The sequence below is a fragment of the Convolutriloba macropyga genome, chromosome 9 (genome assembly GCF_964194025.1).
Source record: "Convolutriloba macropyga chromosome 9, txConMacr16.3, whole genome shotgun sequence".
NCBI lineage: Eukaryota > Metazoa > Xenacoelomorpha > Acoela > Convolutidae > Convolutriloba > Convolutriloba macropyga.
In genome coordinates this window covers 26,038,404-26,053,476 of record NC_134476.1, presented here as the reverse complement: position 1 = coordinate 26,053,476, position 15,073 = coordinate 26,038,404, and the positions used below count along the sequence as shown (strand labels likewise).

Below are 15,073 nucleotides of genomic sequence, written 5' to 3'. Positions count from 1 at the left end.
TAAAACCCTAACAGACGATCTAAATTCGGAAACGAAGTCGCAGATGTTCAACAACTCACTTTGCATCTGTAAGGTCCGACTTTCCGTCCGTCCTCACTGTTGATGGCTTCCACACATGTTATCATGTGGGCATATTGCACAAAAGCGTAGGTGACCTCTCCGTATTGCATACGCTTCACGTCGATGTCCTAAACAGAGCAGAATATCAACAACTATTATTCCAACCTTTAATCAAACGGCTGCCTCAATTGACTATGCTCTTCAGCTACTAATTTATCTTGCTTTTTAATTAGCAGATAATTTGATATGTTTGATCAATTTAAGAGATCTAAATCACAGAAACTAAGGAGTTCACACTAAGGAGTAGAAATACTGGTAACTTGAAATGACTTACCAAAATTTTTCCGTATTTGCGAAATATTTTGTACAAGTCTGTCTCTTCAATTTCACGAGGTACGTTGCCAATAAACAAGGTTCTGGAGCATTTTGGATCTAACTCGTTAACCCCTTGGCTCTGTTGTGGTTGCTCAGGCATTCCTAGCATAAGCGGGCCACCGGGGCCGCCTTGGATTCCGGCTTCGTATTTGTTATTCGGAGGACCAAAGTTACCACCCGCTGCTCCCATGCGGTGTTGCTGCTGCTGTTCGCGCTCTTGGCGCACTTTAACACAAATCCAATTGACAAGCCAGTTATTTGGCATCTCGTATTTACGGAAAAACTATTTTTGCACGAGGTTAATTATTACTTCCTCATGTACTTTTAAAAATTGGTCTTTCAAAACCAGCTGTTTAAATAAGTTGGAATATCATGAATCCCTTTATTGTAAACTTTCACATATAACAACACACAAAACCTAATATGAACAAGTGTCTCAATTACAAAATAATGCTCATATTGAGCAGCTCACTTCACTTCTTGAACTAGACAATGAGCTCTGGGACAATCAATTTTAGATCATATAGTTATCTTTGACGCAATTCACTAAAATTCAAACAAACAGCAGGCTGCAAATATCTGAATTGATGAACTTTCCTGTTAAACCTAAACACCCATTGAAATTTTTTTAAGTTGACTATATGATTTTGACCTCTAAAATTAGTGTGTATGGCCAAAAATGAATCATGGGGAGCAGATAAAAACTCAGAGTAGGGAGCGTAGCAAATGACGTCACGCATGTAAAAGTTGAGCAACATTCTAAAAGAATTCTAAGTCAAAAATTCTAGTGACGGCCAGAAAAAGAACAAACTGCCTCAGAAAAATACACCGAAACCAAGAGAATTGCAATATGGCTATGATTGGCAGCTAAAAATCGCAGCTTACAATTTCGCAGCTAAAAAAGTTGCATCGGTACCATAATTATTTCGCATTTAATTATCTCCATAAACTCGCCGGGCAGATTGCCCGAAAATAGCCATCATCGATTCGCATAGTGCCGATTTGGATTAAAGGAAGAAAACAAAACTGACTAAAGTCAGACGAATTGCTCTCAAACAACCGGCGAGCGGTTGGCTTTGTCAGTAGCTAGCCACGGTGTAGTAAGGCTGGCTTTCGATTAATTGAAGGGGCGTTAAGGTGAGCGCAGCTGGGGCGCAAAAGTGGATTGGGTGCCTAATGTGGGGGCGGTGGGTGGGTGGGGCTGTGGGATCAAGTTCTAAGAACCGCCCTTCACAAAATAAGATCAAGTCTCCAGAACAATTTCTGTTGACCGCATACTTGCAGACTAGTGGGCTGAACGGCTCTAAGAGAACTTTATACAATCTGGGCGCTACCTCTTCATCCTGTTTCTGAAGACGAACGTCAAATTTTAACAATCTTACTAAAATTCAAGATATTAATATCAAAAGAACCATTTCATTGTATCAAGAGACTATCCCGTATCCCTGCTTCAAGCCTGAAAAGTTTCACTGGCTCAAAGATCCATACACTTGGAATATGATAGAAATTTCCCAAAAATTTAAAATTTTATCCAAAATTACTAACACTGGAGCCATGAAAAACTAATCACTATCCCATTAACTCTAAAAACTATGTAGCAGCTTCTTATCAAACCTTGGAGGAGGTCTCAGGCCCCCTAAAGCCGGAAAAATAAAATAATGAAAATTTGAATTTTTTTAAAACATTGCTCAAATTCGTGATATTGAAATGTTTATAAACAATCCACTACATCTATAAAGTACGCAGTAACAGATTATCAAACCCTAGAGGAAGTTCCGTGCCCCATGAACCTAAAACCTAAAAAAAAAATAAAAAAAAAACTTCAGAAAACTTGATAAAATTTAAAGTTCTATAAAAATTGATAATAATTGTGACATTAAAAAGTTGTAAATCAATCCAAGATCAACAAAAACTTTCCGGTAACTTATAGACAAACCCTAACGGAGCTTTTCTGGCCCTTGAGGTTCAAAAAACCTAAAATTTGACTAAAAATCAAAAATTAAAAATGGCAAAAATTGTCAAAAAATTGCTAAAATTCGTGGTGTTAAAATCTTGCAAGACATTCCATTACATCGAGCAATTATGCATTAACCTTATTTCACACCTTAGAGGAGGTTCCTTGGCTCGTGAGGCTTAAAAACCTAAAAGTCGACAAAAATATAAAAAAAACTTGAAAAAGCAAGTTTTATAAAAATTGCTTAAAATTGTGACATTAAAAAGTTGATAAACTAATCCATGGTCAATAAAAAAATTGTTAGTAAATTATTATCAAAATTCTAAGGATGTTTTCTGGCCATTGGATCTGGAAAGACTTGAATAGGGAAAAATTAATGTGAAAAAATTTGAAAATGCAAGTTTTGTCAAAAAATTCTTAAATTCGGGATGTTAAAATCTTGAGACCATTCCATTACCACTAGAAACTATGCAGCGACCTATTATCAAAATCAAGAGGAGGTTACTTGACAGCTAAGGCTGATGAAAATAAAAAAATGTAGAAAATTTCAAAAAGATTGAAAAAAATTGCAAAATGGTATAAATTTGCATGTTTTTAACGAGCGGTTATTCGTCAGTAAGAAGAAACGGGGGGAGGGGGTGCACCGAGGGCTGATGGGCGCGGTTTGGTCAACAGTGGGGCGGGGGTAACAGCTCGCGGGGGGGGGGCTGGGGACAATAGTGGGCGGGGGTCAACAGTGGAGGTGTCTTTAACCTCTAAGAACCGAACAACATTATTATAAGTCTCCAAAACAGTTTGAGCTGAAACAGAGCTGAAAGGTCCAAGAGCACTTAATGCCCTCTGGGCGCTACCTTTTTATCCCGTTTTTGAGGACGAAAAGTCAAAAGCGTCAGACGAAAAATCGGTCAAGCAAAAAAGCGCATAAAAAGAAGACCGACAGGAATAATATAATTACTACAAACTTCGTTTGAGAGCAATTAATTGTTGTTGTACAAAAATATTGGAGAAACGGGATAGTATCAATGACAAAAAGCATTAGAGATGTTAAATAAGACTTATAAGAACAAAGTTCAAATAAGGGGTATATAAAATTGGGGTTTTTGGGGTTTATCTCGTTTCTATTTTGGATTTCGTTTTTCGATTATGATTCTGTTCGTTTCAGATTGATTTGCTGAGCCACTGCTGTTTATAAGCACTTTCAGCAGAACGAGCGAAGAATGCAACTAACCCAGAGAAGTAAAAAAAGACTTCATGTACAATGTCGAATAGGCGAGGCGTCAAAATGAGGTAAAGCGAAACAAACCTTTATTCGACTTAAAAAATGAAAGGAAATAGGAGAACTATAACCACCAGCTAAAAAGAGGGCGGCTATTAATTACCAACTGACATTAGGTAACCTGCTTTCGAGCCAAATCTGATTTACAGAACGGCTGCAGAAAAAAACTGGGGTGAGGGGGTCCAAATCACCAGGAGGCTGGACGGTGGGAGTGGTGAGACTGAGGGGTGTCTCAAACTCTAAGAACCGCCTTTCACACCGTGTACATGTTTCCCCGACCGTTCGCTCAGTCAACTAATGCCCTCCGAGCTTTACTGTTTATACCGTAGTTGACGAAAAGCTAAGAGCATGCGACGAGAAACAGGTCCAACAGAAATAGCATAAAAAGCCCCCAGGGCTTATATTACTGCTACAAGCTTCGTTTGAGAGCAATTACATGCCGCAATTGGGATCAAATTTTGGATGAAATCAGCACACAAATAAGTACAAAACAGTACAACAAGCAGTCTCTTGATTATCGATTCCAGAAGTTAGCACTAAAAACCTGCTAGCATCAGACAAATTGTTCTCGATGGAAGTGGGAGTTTATTATAATCTTGATAATTTTTATGGGTGCAAAAAAAAACTCCGACCAAGCAGAGATCCGAACCTTCGACCACCGGAGTAAGACACGGAAGCTTTAACCCCTCCGCTTTGACCAATCAGTGTCTAGTGATTGGTGTTCTTGCAGTCGCTTTTGTTTTAGCAACAGACTTAATAATTGAATTAGAGCAATTTAGTTCACGCAAAAATAAAAAGTCAAGTTTGAAAAAGTCCCTCGAGAAAGGAAAGTGAAGTCCCACGAGAAAGTGAAAAAAAGATGTGTACAAAAATTGCCTTAAACTTCGTTCGCGAGCAATTAAAAACATAAACCGACAAATGTCGGAAGAATTGCTCTTGAACGACAGGCGAGACAATTTAATTCATGATCTTTAGTCTAGACCAATTGTTCTTTATGGGTGTAAAAACCTTTCACCCCACCGGGATTCGAACCACTGACCTCTCGATCTATGGCCAACTCCACTAACCAATGCGCTACCAGTCAATTAATTTTCCTATGCTGCAAACGATTTTACATTAGCAACTTTGGAGCACTAGAGATCACTCATAAATGGAGAACGAAAGCGTGAAAAAGTCACTTGAGAAGTTCTAGAATGTTCTAGAAGAAAAGCGCAAAATTGTCAAGCGAAAAATTTGCATAAAAAAGACACACACGTTTACAAACATACCCGACAGATTGCCGGAAAATAGCCGCCGTTGATTCCAATAAGCATGATTGGGATTGAAAAAATAGAAGATATCGAAAAAAAAGATTTTTGTACAAAAACATTTTTTAAGTCCGATTTATTTTGATGGCATTTCGTAGTTGAACATACTTCTGTTTCTTAGAGCGAGCCTACAGGGGCTACTATCAATACCAATAAGCATAAGAGATGGTAACTAAGACTTATAGGAACGACGTTCAAATAGCGGGCATCTAAAATTGGGCTTTATGGGTTTATCCCATTTCTATTTCTGACTTCAATTTTTTATTCTGACTCTGTTCATTTTGAATTGCTTTGCTGAGCAACTGATGTTCAAATTCACTTTTAGCAGAATGAGAGAAGAGAGAAACTAGCCTAGAGAAGTCTAAAAAAATTTTACGCAAAATGCTGAAAAAGCGGCAAAATGGTAAAGCGAAAAAAAGTTTGACGAAGTAAAAAAAATAGGAGCGCTATAATAGCCGGCTGAGAAGATGAGGGCGGCTATTAATAATTGCTATGAACTGCGTTCAAGAGCAATTAAAAAAGGAAAATTTTCTTTTGATTCCTATGAACGCAGTTGTATCATCGAGGCTTTTAAATTTTTGACTTAGAAAACCAAGATAGAAGCATTGATTGTAATACTTTAAAACCTTAAATTAGAAATGAATTTACCTGGAAATAAATCTTCAATTCGATCACCTTTGAAGTCGGCAGCTGAAATTCTAAATAAGAGCGATTTAGAGAACCAAAAAATCAGGATTTCAGACACAAAAAGGTCAAAACATCACCTAAACGTCGGGCGAATTACTCTCAAACGACCGGCGAGCAGTTGGCTTCGTCAGTAGCTGGCTACGGTTTAGTGAGGGAAGCTACGATGGGGGTTACTCACTCCACCGTGCCCTTGCGCCCTGAACGAAATACAGGCGTGAAGCTGGGGGGGGGGGGGGGATGAAGGCGGATAAGCGGGTGGACAAAGCGCGGGGCGCCAAACCTAACAAAATAGCATTGATAGCCGTAACAATGACTATTTCGCCGCTGTTTGCGGGTAGAGTAGGAGTTGCTGGGATAGGCACTGATTAGGGGTAGGTGTATAGGGTTGATAAGGAACAAATAACTCGAAAGGCTTCAAATCACAACGAACAATATGAGCGGTTACTAACTACTGTGCACAAGAAACAGTTCGCTTATGGTTACTGCCAAAAAAGAAATCAATGTTTGAGAACATAGAAGACACAAAAATACCCAGCAGATTGCCAGAAAATAGCCGCCGTTGATTTCCATAACCAAGATTGGGATTGAAAGAAGAAAAACCAGTGAAATGATTTTTGTACAAACAATTTTAAAGTGCGAACTATTTTGATGTCATTTTAGAGCTGAAAATACTCCTGCTTCGTAGTGAGACCACACATGGGCTACTATCAATACCAATAAGCATTACAGATGGTAACTAAGGACAAAGTTTGAGTAAAGGGCATCTAAAATTGAGCTTTATGGGTTTATCCCGTTTTATTTCTGATTTCGTTTTTTGATACTGACGCTGTTCATTTTGAATTGCTTTGCTGAGCAACTGCTGTCTAAAAACACTGTTAGTAGAATGAGAGAAGATTGAAACTAGCCTAGAGAAGTCAAAGATTTTGCGCAAAATGTTGAACAAGCTGTGAACTACGGTAAAGCAAAAATTTTTTCGACGAAGCAAAAATAGGAGCGCTATAATAGCCAGTTGAGTAGCTGATACGGCTATTAAACAATTTCGCAGCAATGACTAGATTACTTGACAAAACTGGACAGCAAAGGAAACAAGAATTTAGAATATGTTCCCAAAAGTCTCAAAATATAAGTCTCCGAGGCAAGAAATAACACCTATCACACTACCACTCTTTGAAGTGGTCGTTTTGCATCAGTAAAGTCATCAACGGTAATCATAAGGGCTTGATGCAAATTTCTTTTATAAGCAGTTATTCTGCCATCATAATTTCGTTTAATAGCATTTGCCGTTATTTGAAACGGCGTTATACAACTTTCACTTTCACGAACCTCATTAGACGGTTTCATAAATGTAACTGAAAATTGAGTACAAGCATCATTGGAAGCGTGTCGACAAGTAAAGCTTCTTTTGAATAAATTTTAATCACAGTTGCAGATACTCTATTGTATATTAATTAACAAAAGGAACAAATGGACCAATAATCAATTAAAAGTTAAAATAATGTTGTTAAATTAAGCGTAAATTTTTGCTAAAACAGATAAAAAGAAGACGTCATAAGCTACAATAGATGAAGACCGCCCAACATGTTTCCGAAGTTCATTTACTTCCTATAAGAAGCACAATTTCAACGGATTTTAGAAGATAGAATGGGAGCAATTTGGTCTTTAAAATGACTTGTCAAATCAGAAAGACTAGCATAATAAAATAACTACAACAAACTTCATTTGAGCGCAAATAAAAAATTTAGTTTAATTTGTCAGAAGAAAGTTTAATTCAGTTTCCATGACGATGGGCACTCGATAATTGAGAAAAGTTAACAGTCAATATACAAAAAGGAAGCTGATTTCACAAAGCACTCGATAGTCAAGCTAAGAAGTTACCAAATTAATGATTGCGTATAATTTGCAGCTTTTTCCAACCAAGCTCAAGAAATTCTATCCATTTGGTACAAAATTTCTGCGTGCTAACTGAAGTATGTTGGCAAAACTACGTGCACTAAATAACACGCTCATTTTATATGCAATATGTATATATATCTGTATGGGTTCGCGTTCGCGTGACTATGTTGCCTTTCACACCAAGTAAGCCTTGGCCTGTATGCACGTGTATGAATTGGAGGCAGGCAGTCACTTTCACTACGTCACTGTGTTATTTTGGGACTAAGGTAGAGGACAGCAGCAGTAGTGAGAAAGAGAACGGAAGGGAGATAGTTCAGTGCTTTCTCCGCTCCTACTAGCAGCTACAAAAATAGCTGACTACATGTCCGAAAGACGATAAATTGCGTATGGCACACAGGAAGTTAACGCTCGTGTAGAAGCCCTCACAGAAGTAGGCAGTCTAATTCCCTTCTACATGTTTTATGACTATACTTCCACACGGCCATACTATACAACTGTTCTATTTGCACCACCACTAGTTCCACTTTCCTAATCCTTATATTCCCGCATACAATAAAGAAGAGTTTTGTGTGCTATGATTTATCAGCCTAGGGTATGGGACAACTCGTATAGAACAGCACGTATTTCAACCACAACAGAACCTAACACACATTCCACAACTCACTTCTTACACAAAATAACGAAGGGTTCTGAGATATTATCTATTTTAGATCACGTGGTATCATGAACAAAGACGAAATAATGCACAAAAGGAACAAAAATTTTCAAGTACTTTTAAGCATCAACTATTTACTTCTTCGTTAAAATTAAAATTGATTTCATATAATAAATAATCCACTGACATCAAGCTGATGTTTCGACTTTGTGCTGCTATTTCAAGAAAAAAACTGATGTGATTTTTCGAAATACGCAACGTAAACATTTGGCCCAATTGTGGTCATGGTTTGCGAAATCAATCAACAAACAAGTACCAACGAAGGTCACGTAATCGGAAAAGAAACCTCTTGATTATTCACTATAGGTCACAATAGTGACGATAATGGGCCTTTGTGCATACTGCTCCCACCTCGCTTATCCCCATTATTGGCCCAGATTTTAAAGGAAGCACAGATAAATACCTGTCGAAACAAAACAAAGAAACAACCGTCTAACGACGGGCGAATTGCTCTCAAACGACCGGCGAGCGGTTGGCTTTGTCAGTAGCCAGCTACGGTTTAGTGAGGCTAGCTCAATTGAAAGACGTGAGTTAAGCGCAGCGGGGGGGGTTCAACAGTGGTGTGTGGGTGGGGGGGGGGGTGTAGGATCAATTTCTAAGAACCACCCTTGAGTATAAGTCCCCCAAACAGTTTCTGTGAATCGCATACATGGAGACTGGTAAAATGAGGCTCCAAGAGAACTTAATGCCCAATAGGTGCTACCTCTATATCTCGTTTCTGATGACGAAAAGTGCAATGGGTCAGACGAAAAATTGGTCAAGCGAAAAATCGTATAAACCACTAGGATTATAAGAATTGCTATAAACTTCGTTTGAGAGCAGTTAACAACGATTTGATGACATGTGCTAGTTAAGTCACTTTAGATAAAATAAAATTCTACTATAATTCAGCGTTAATGAGGTTAATAGATGATGACATTACGCCACATAACAGCAGCTGAAGTGCGGCATCAACAAAAGAGTTAAGTAGCGAGACAGAGAGAGATAAAACGTGATTAAAAAAGAGAACAGGAAACCCGTCCGACACACACACACACACAGAGAGAGAGAGAGAGAGAGAGAGCTAGTAATATTTTCCATGATGAAATTCGACTCTGCAACTTCTAGTTTTCTAGCCTTGTTAGAAACTAGCCTTGTTAGAAATTAAATCTTATAGAAAAAAATCTGAAACGTGCGAAGGAAAGTTTCCAGATTTCGCAGCGAAAACAAGTTCATAACCATTTTTTGTCTCTGGAGTTCTATCATTTAACCCATCTCAAGACTTGAAAAGTTTCGTTGGCCAGTACTGATCGTTAAATTCAGAAAAGGACAAAAACATTCAAAACCTTAAAAAATAATCGCAAATTTTAACAAAATCGTGCAAAAATTCGCTATTAATATTTTCAGATCCATTTCATTGCTTCAAGAGACTATCCCGTATCCCCATTTCAAGCCACAAATAGTTTAACTGGCTCAAAAAGATCCCTACAAAATGTACATGATAACAAAGTGCCAAAAAATTGAAAAAAACAATTTTATCAAAAAAAACTGCTTAAAGTCGAGTCTTTAAAATATTGATAACAATTCCATTAACTCTAGAAACCATATAGCAGCTTATTATCAAACCTTTAATGCCGTAAAATAGAAAAAATTCAAACTTAACAAAATACAAATGTTTTTTTTTTCAAAAAAATTTCTTAAATTCGCGATATTAGAAATTAAATCTTATAGAAAAAAATCTGAAACGTGCGAAGGAAAGTTTCCAGATTTCGCAGCGAAAACAAGTTCATAACCATTTTTTGTCTCTGGAGTTCTATCATTTAACCCATCTCAAGACTTGAAAAGTTTCGTTGGCCAGTACTGATCGTTAAATTCAGAAAAGGACAAAAACATTCAAAACCTTAAAAAATAATCGCAAATTTTAACAAAATCGTGCAAAAATTCGCTATTAATATTTTCAGAACCATTTCATTGCTTCAAGAGACTATCCCGTATCCCCATTTCAAGCCACAAATAGTTTAACTGGCTCAAAAAGATCCCTACAAAAGGTACATGATAACAAAGTGCCAAAAAATTGAAAAAAACAATTTTATCAAAAAAAACTGCTTAAAGTCGAGTCTTTAAAATATTGATAACAATTCCATTAACTCTAGAAACCATATAGCAGCTTATTATCAAACCTTTAATGCCGTAAAATAGAAAAAATTCAAACTTAACAAAATACAAATGTTTTTTTTTTCAAAAAAATTTCTTAAATTCGCGATATTAAATTCTTCAAAAACAACCCATTACATCTGCAAACTATGCAGTAACCTATTATCAAACCTTAGAGGAGTTTGCTTGGCTCTTGAGGCTGGAGAATACTAAAAAATGATATAAAAAGTTGAAAACTAAACCATGGCCAATAAAAAATTTTCAGTAACTTTAATCAAAACCAAATTTAGTTTTTCTGAGGCTGAAAAAACCTTAAAAATGACTGTCAAAAAATTGAAAAAAGGCTAAAAAATGTGATGTTTAAATTTTGAAAAACATTATTACTTCTAGAAACAATCAAGTATTCTATCAGACCCTAGAGATTCCTTGGCTCTTGTGGCAAGAGAAACCTAAAAAATAATTCAAACCCTAGTGGACGTTCCTTGCAATCTAGGCCTTAAAAAACTCGATGACAAAAATTTTCAAAAACCTTGAAAAAAATTGCGAAAATTATAAATTTGCGTGCTTTTGGTTGAATTATCAAAACATTCAGCTCGTAAAATGGTAATTTAAAAGTACTTATGTCTTGCAAAAGACCTTAACCAGCTTTAGCCAGCCTCAATTTTAGACTGGTCCAATAAAAAAATTCGAAAAATGACAAAAAAAACACAAAAAATTGTAACATGTTGCGCTCAAAAACTTCTAACAATGTCCTTTTAACCTTAAACTACGGCCTTCCAATTAACTTTATCACACAAAGCAGTTGAAGGACTACTAAACGCGACTACGGGCATCTAATGAAACTAAATAACGAAAAGTCAAATGGGTCAGACGAAAAGCCGGTCAAGCAAAAAATCGCGTTAAAAAAAGACCAACAAGACTAATAAAATTACTACAAACTTCGTTTGAGAGCAATTAATTATAGTATGGAACTCAAAACCAACCGGTTTCCTAGCAAGGAGACTTCTTACCACTTAACCTTCCTTTATTTTAAATTAGGTCAGCTTGACACGGAATAATTTAATCGCCTTTAAAACCTGATTGCTGAAGTTTCGACAAAAGGAAGAGTTCAAATCTTGAAACTACAGCCATTTCCTAAAGTGGAATCAAATTTTCTGTTAACCTTTTTTCCCCAAAAAGGAAAAGATGTAAACTTTCCAAATTTTGGAACCCCAAAAGAGTTTCAAGTAGAATTATCGAAAAACATCCCTAATGCAGCGCACATGTCAGCTTTCAAAGCTGGTTAAGACTACTGTTTATAGGAGTCTTGAAAGCCTTTGATACAGAAAAAAATCAACCGACTAACGTTGGAAGAATTGCTCTCGAACGACTAGCGGGAGATCGAATCTATTGCAGCCTGCTGCCTTCCCGGGGGGGGGGGGGTAGTTATAACCAAATTCACTTGGGGAGAGGGGCTTCAAATGACGTCAACTTTCGTTATGATGTTATTTTTCGATACTGACTCTTTTTAAGACTGTTTTGCCGAGCAAGGTCTGATAAAGTCATTTTGAGCAGAATGAAACTAGCCTAGAGATGCAAACGAGCCGGACGCAAAACATTTTTATTGACGATGTAAAACAGCTGGACAAATTAGACCCCTTTCGGCGTGACAAAAATCAATACTCCAATTTAACTTCAAAAATCATGTAAATGTGTAATTACTTCCAAAATGGCTGAAAGAATTCTGGAAGCGACACGAATTCGATTCAGCGAAAAATCTCGCCTTTCAAATAACTAGTAACTACTGGCAGAACGTATGAAAGCAGGTATTTCACTTTTTCATATAATACAAGGATACGAACGGAAACCTTTGTTTCATGCAATCCAGACTAAAGAATATCTCACACAATAAACGGCAAGCCATAAAAGCTCAAAAATAATCTCATAATTTAAAATAAGAAAGTACGAAAGGAAAAAAGTCAAATACAAAATTTTCTAAGTTCTCATTTTTTGGCCAAAATTTAAAGAAAACAACCTGCTCTGCGAAAAAAAAAATTGTACGTACTAGAAATTGTCAGAGCGTAGGGCTTCAACTCAGTTAACAATAAATGCAATAAAACAATGCAATTGATAAAAATAACTGAAAATTAATGCATGAGCCTAAAAATCAGCAAAAAAGCTGCAAATTAGCGCAGAACTTTCTTTTATTACCAAAAAGCTTCAAAAGGCTATACACTGAAAATTCTGAAAATACTGAATTTATTCTACATTATTATCAAAATTAAAAGAACACTTTCGTTTACTTTATCCTCTTGGACAAGATAACCTAGAACTAAAAACTTGATGAACTTAATGCAAACTGGGCGCTATCTCTTTATCACGTTTCTAAGACGAAAGTCAAATGGGTCAGACGAAAAACCAGCCAAGCGAAAAATTGCTTTAAAGGGACAAACAGTATTAATATATATGGTACAAATTGCTTTTGAGAGCAATTAACAATGATTTCCTAAAAAGTGCCTGTTAAGTCATTTATGATAAAATCATTTCTACTATAACTCATTGTTAATGAGGATCCGAGATGATGACATTACGCCACATAACAGCAGCTGAAGTGCGGCATCAACATCAAGAAAGAGAAGGAAAGAAAATTTAACTGACAGAGAGAGAGAGAGAGAGAGAGAGAGAGAAAGAAAGAGATAGGAATATCTTCCTTGATGGAAGACTCTGCAACTTCAGTTTTCTAGCCTTGTTAGTAAAAAAATCACATAGAAAATTAAAGTAGGCAAAATTAAAAAAATCAACTTCGCAGTAAAAAAATGTTCAAATACATTCTGTCAAGTAAACTATCTCCAAAACTTGAAAAAGTTTCGTTGGCCAGTAATGGTCCAGAAAAGAAAAATTTTGGAAACAAATGCAAATTCTAACAAAACCTTTCTAAAATTCAAGATATTAATATCTTAAGAACCATTTCATTGTTTCAAGAGACTATTCAGTATCCCTGTTTCAAGCCTGAAACAATAATAGCCTGCTGATATGAGTGTGGCCATTAAATACCTATTCAAAAAATTACAAAGTACAAATAAGTTTAGTAAGCGCGGGTGTGGCATATGTTCGGGGTCACGGTTGTAATGAAGTTGAGGGGAGGAAGTGAGGCGGGGTCAAAAGGGGAGGTGTCAAACTCTTAAGAAACACCCTTCATATCATAATTTATGTCTCGTATTGTAAACTGCTTCGGTGAATCACATACTTGGGCAAGAAAAAAGAGCAACAAAATAACACAGCAGCTTCAGCTTCACAAATTGTTACCTATATCCATCTTGGGAGGACTCGCCATAAGACCCAAATTTTGAGCGTAAAATTCTCAAACTATTCGCATTCCTTTCCTAACTGAAATAAAATGTTTTTGAAATCACCGGACATGAAAAAATTTTGCTCGCAAAACTACGTCATCTATTTCTTGTTTTTGGAAAAACATTATTAATAAAAATCCACTGTCCATTCTCTAGAATAGCAAAAAGGTTGCGATCTTGCTTTTCAAGAACAGAACACCAGTATGTCCACAATTGGAAACCTCAATGGACACAATTATTATCGCTCGAGAATTAGTGTACGCATTCACTTCAACAACTTACCACATTATAACAGCCCAATCAGCTTCAGCAGTTAACTTGACGTTTAACAAGAACTATTGTTTAAAAGCTCTGCAAAGTAACAAGTAATTCGTAAATTTAGCTGCAGAAACTACAGGATATTAAACTTTGCAGTGGCAACATTTTGGAAGTATTAAGCAAAATTGGCGTTTTGCTTCCATTAGTCACGAGGAAAATAAACGGAAATTAGAATTGATATTCTGTTAAACGAAATGAAAATATTATCAAGTCAATATTTTCTTCAGTAGTCTATGCTCAAGATAACAAAAACTGTAGTTTTTGGTCTCGGTGAATGCAGCCAAATCGTACAAAATGTAAGAAACAAAATAATTATTGTTTGCAGTAATATTAGAATAAAAACTCGCTCATATTCACATGCACACACAAACACAGACACGGTACTTATAGATGCTATTACAGTAGTGCTGCTTGTGTATGCGTGTGCATATTATGCTTTCTAATTACGTTCGTGCTTTACTTCTGTAGTCTACAGCGTGCAAGTAAAATCGCATCTGAATTTTGGAACGTGTTTCACATCAACTTACTCAGAGAGGTAGTGAATAGCAGTGTGTGTATGTTGTGCAAAGGCGGCGGTGGTGGTGGTGTTGGTCTGACAATGAATGATAATTATGCAGTTGTAAAAGACTACAGCTACTATTAGTAGTAAAAGTGGTGGTGGTGGTCTCTACTGCACGCATAATATAGTGGCATACAAGCAGCGTCGCGTTATATATCGTCTGTTTTAATGCGTGCGCACATTGTGTATGTGAGAGAAAATATTTACACGCTTATGCGGCAATAGCTAACAACTAAAAATAGTTTTTCACATGCTTTTTTTAAAAAAAAAACTGGTTCATACGTTGCTTTTGAGCACAGTTGCTGTTACTTCTGCGCTCATTTACATTCACATTTTGTGTGCTTTTTTGCGTTCATTCAAGCATTATCGAGTATAATGTACGATGGGTGATAAACTATCCTACAGCAGCAACGCACACATACACACCACGCTTTGCGCACACATACACACAACACATGGATACTGTT

The 15,073-nt window shown here is 36.6% G+C and overlaps 1 protein-coding gene across 3 annotated transcripts in view; it reads right to left on the bottom strand.

Annotated features, from left to right (window-relative positions):
* Positions 1 to 15,073, bottom strand: part of LOC142345687 (uncharacterized) — an 83,363-nt gene that overhangs the window by 32,296 nt on the left and 35,994 nt on the right. Inside the window, exons 1-3 of one of the 3 annotated variants that reach the window (XM_075397916.1) lie at positions 14,012 to 14,967; positions 395 to 660; positions 60 to 188 (exon numbers count right to left, since the gene is read on the bottom strand). In XM_075397916.1, the coding sequence (XP_075254031.1) occupies positions 60 to 188; positions 395 to 625 (360 nt within the window). In that variant the 5' untranslated portion in view covers positions 626 to 660; positions 14,012 to 14,967. Of the gene's footprint in view, positions 1 to 59; positions 189 to 394; positions 661 to 6,982; positions 7,661 to 14,011; positions 14,968 to 15,073 lie in introns of those variants that run through there. The other 2 variants (XM_075397918.1, XM_075397915.1) reach the window with 2 other exon arrangements.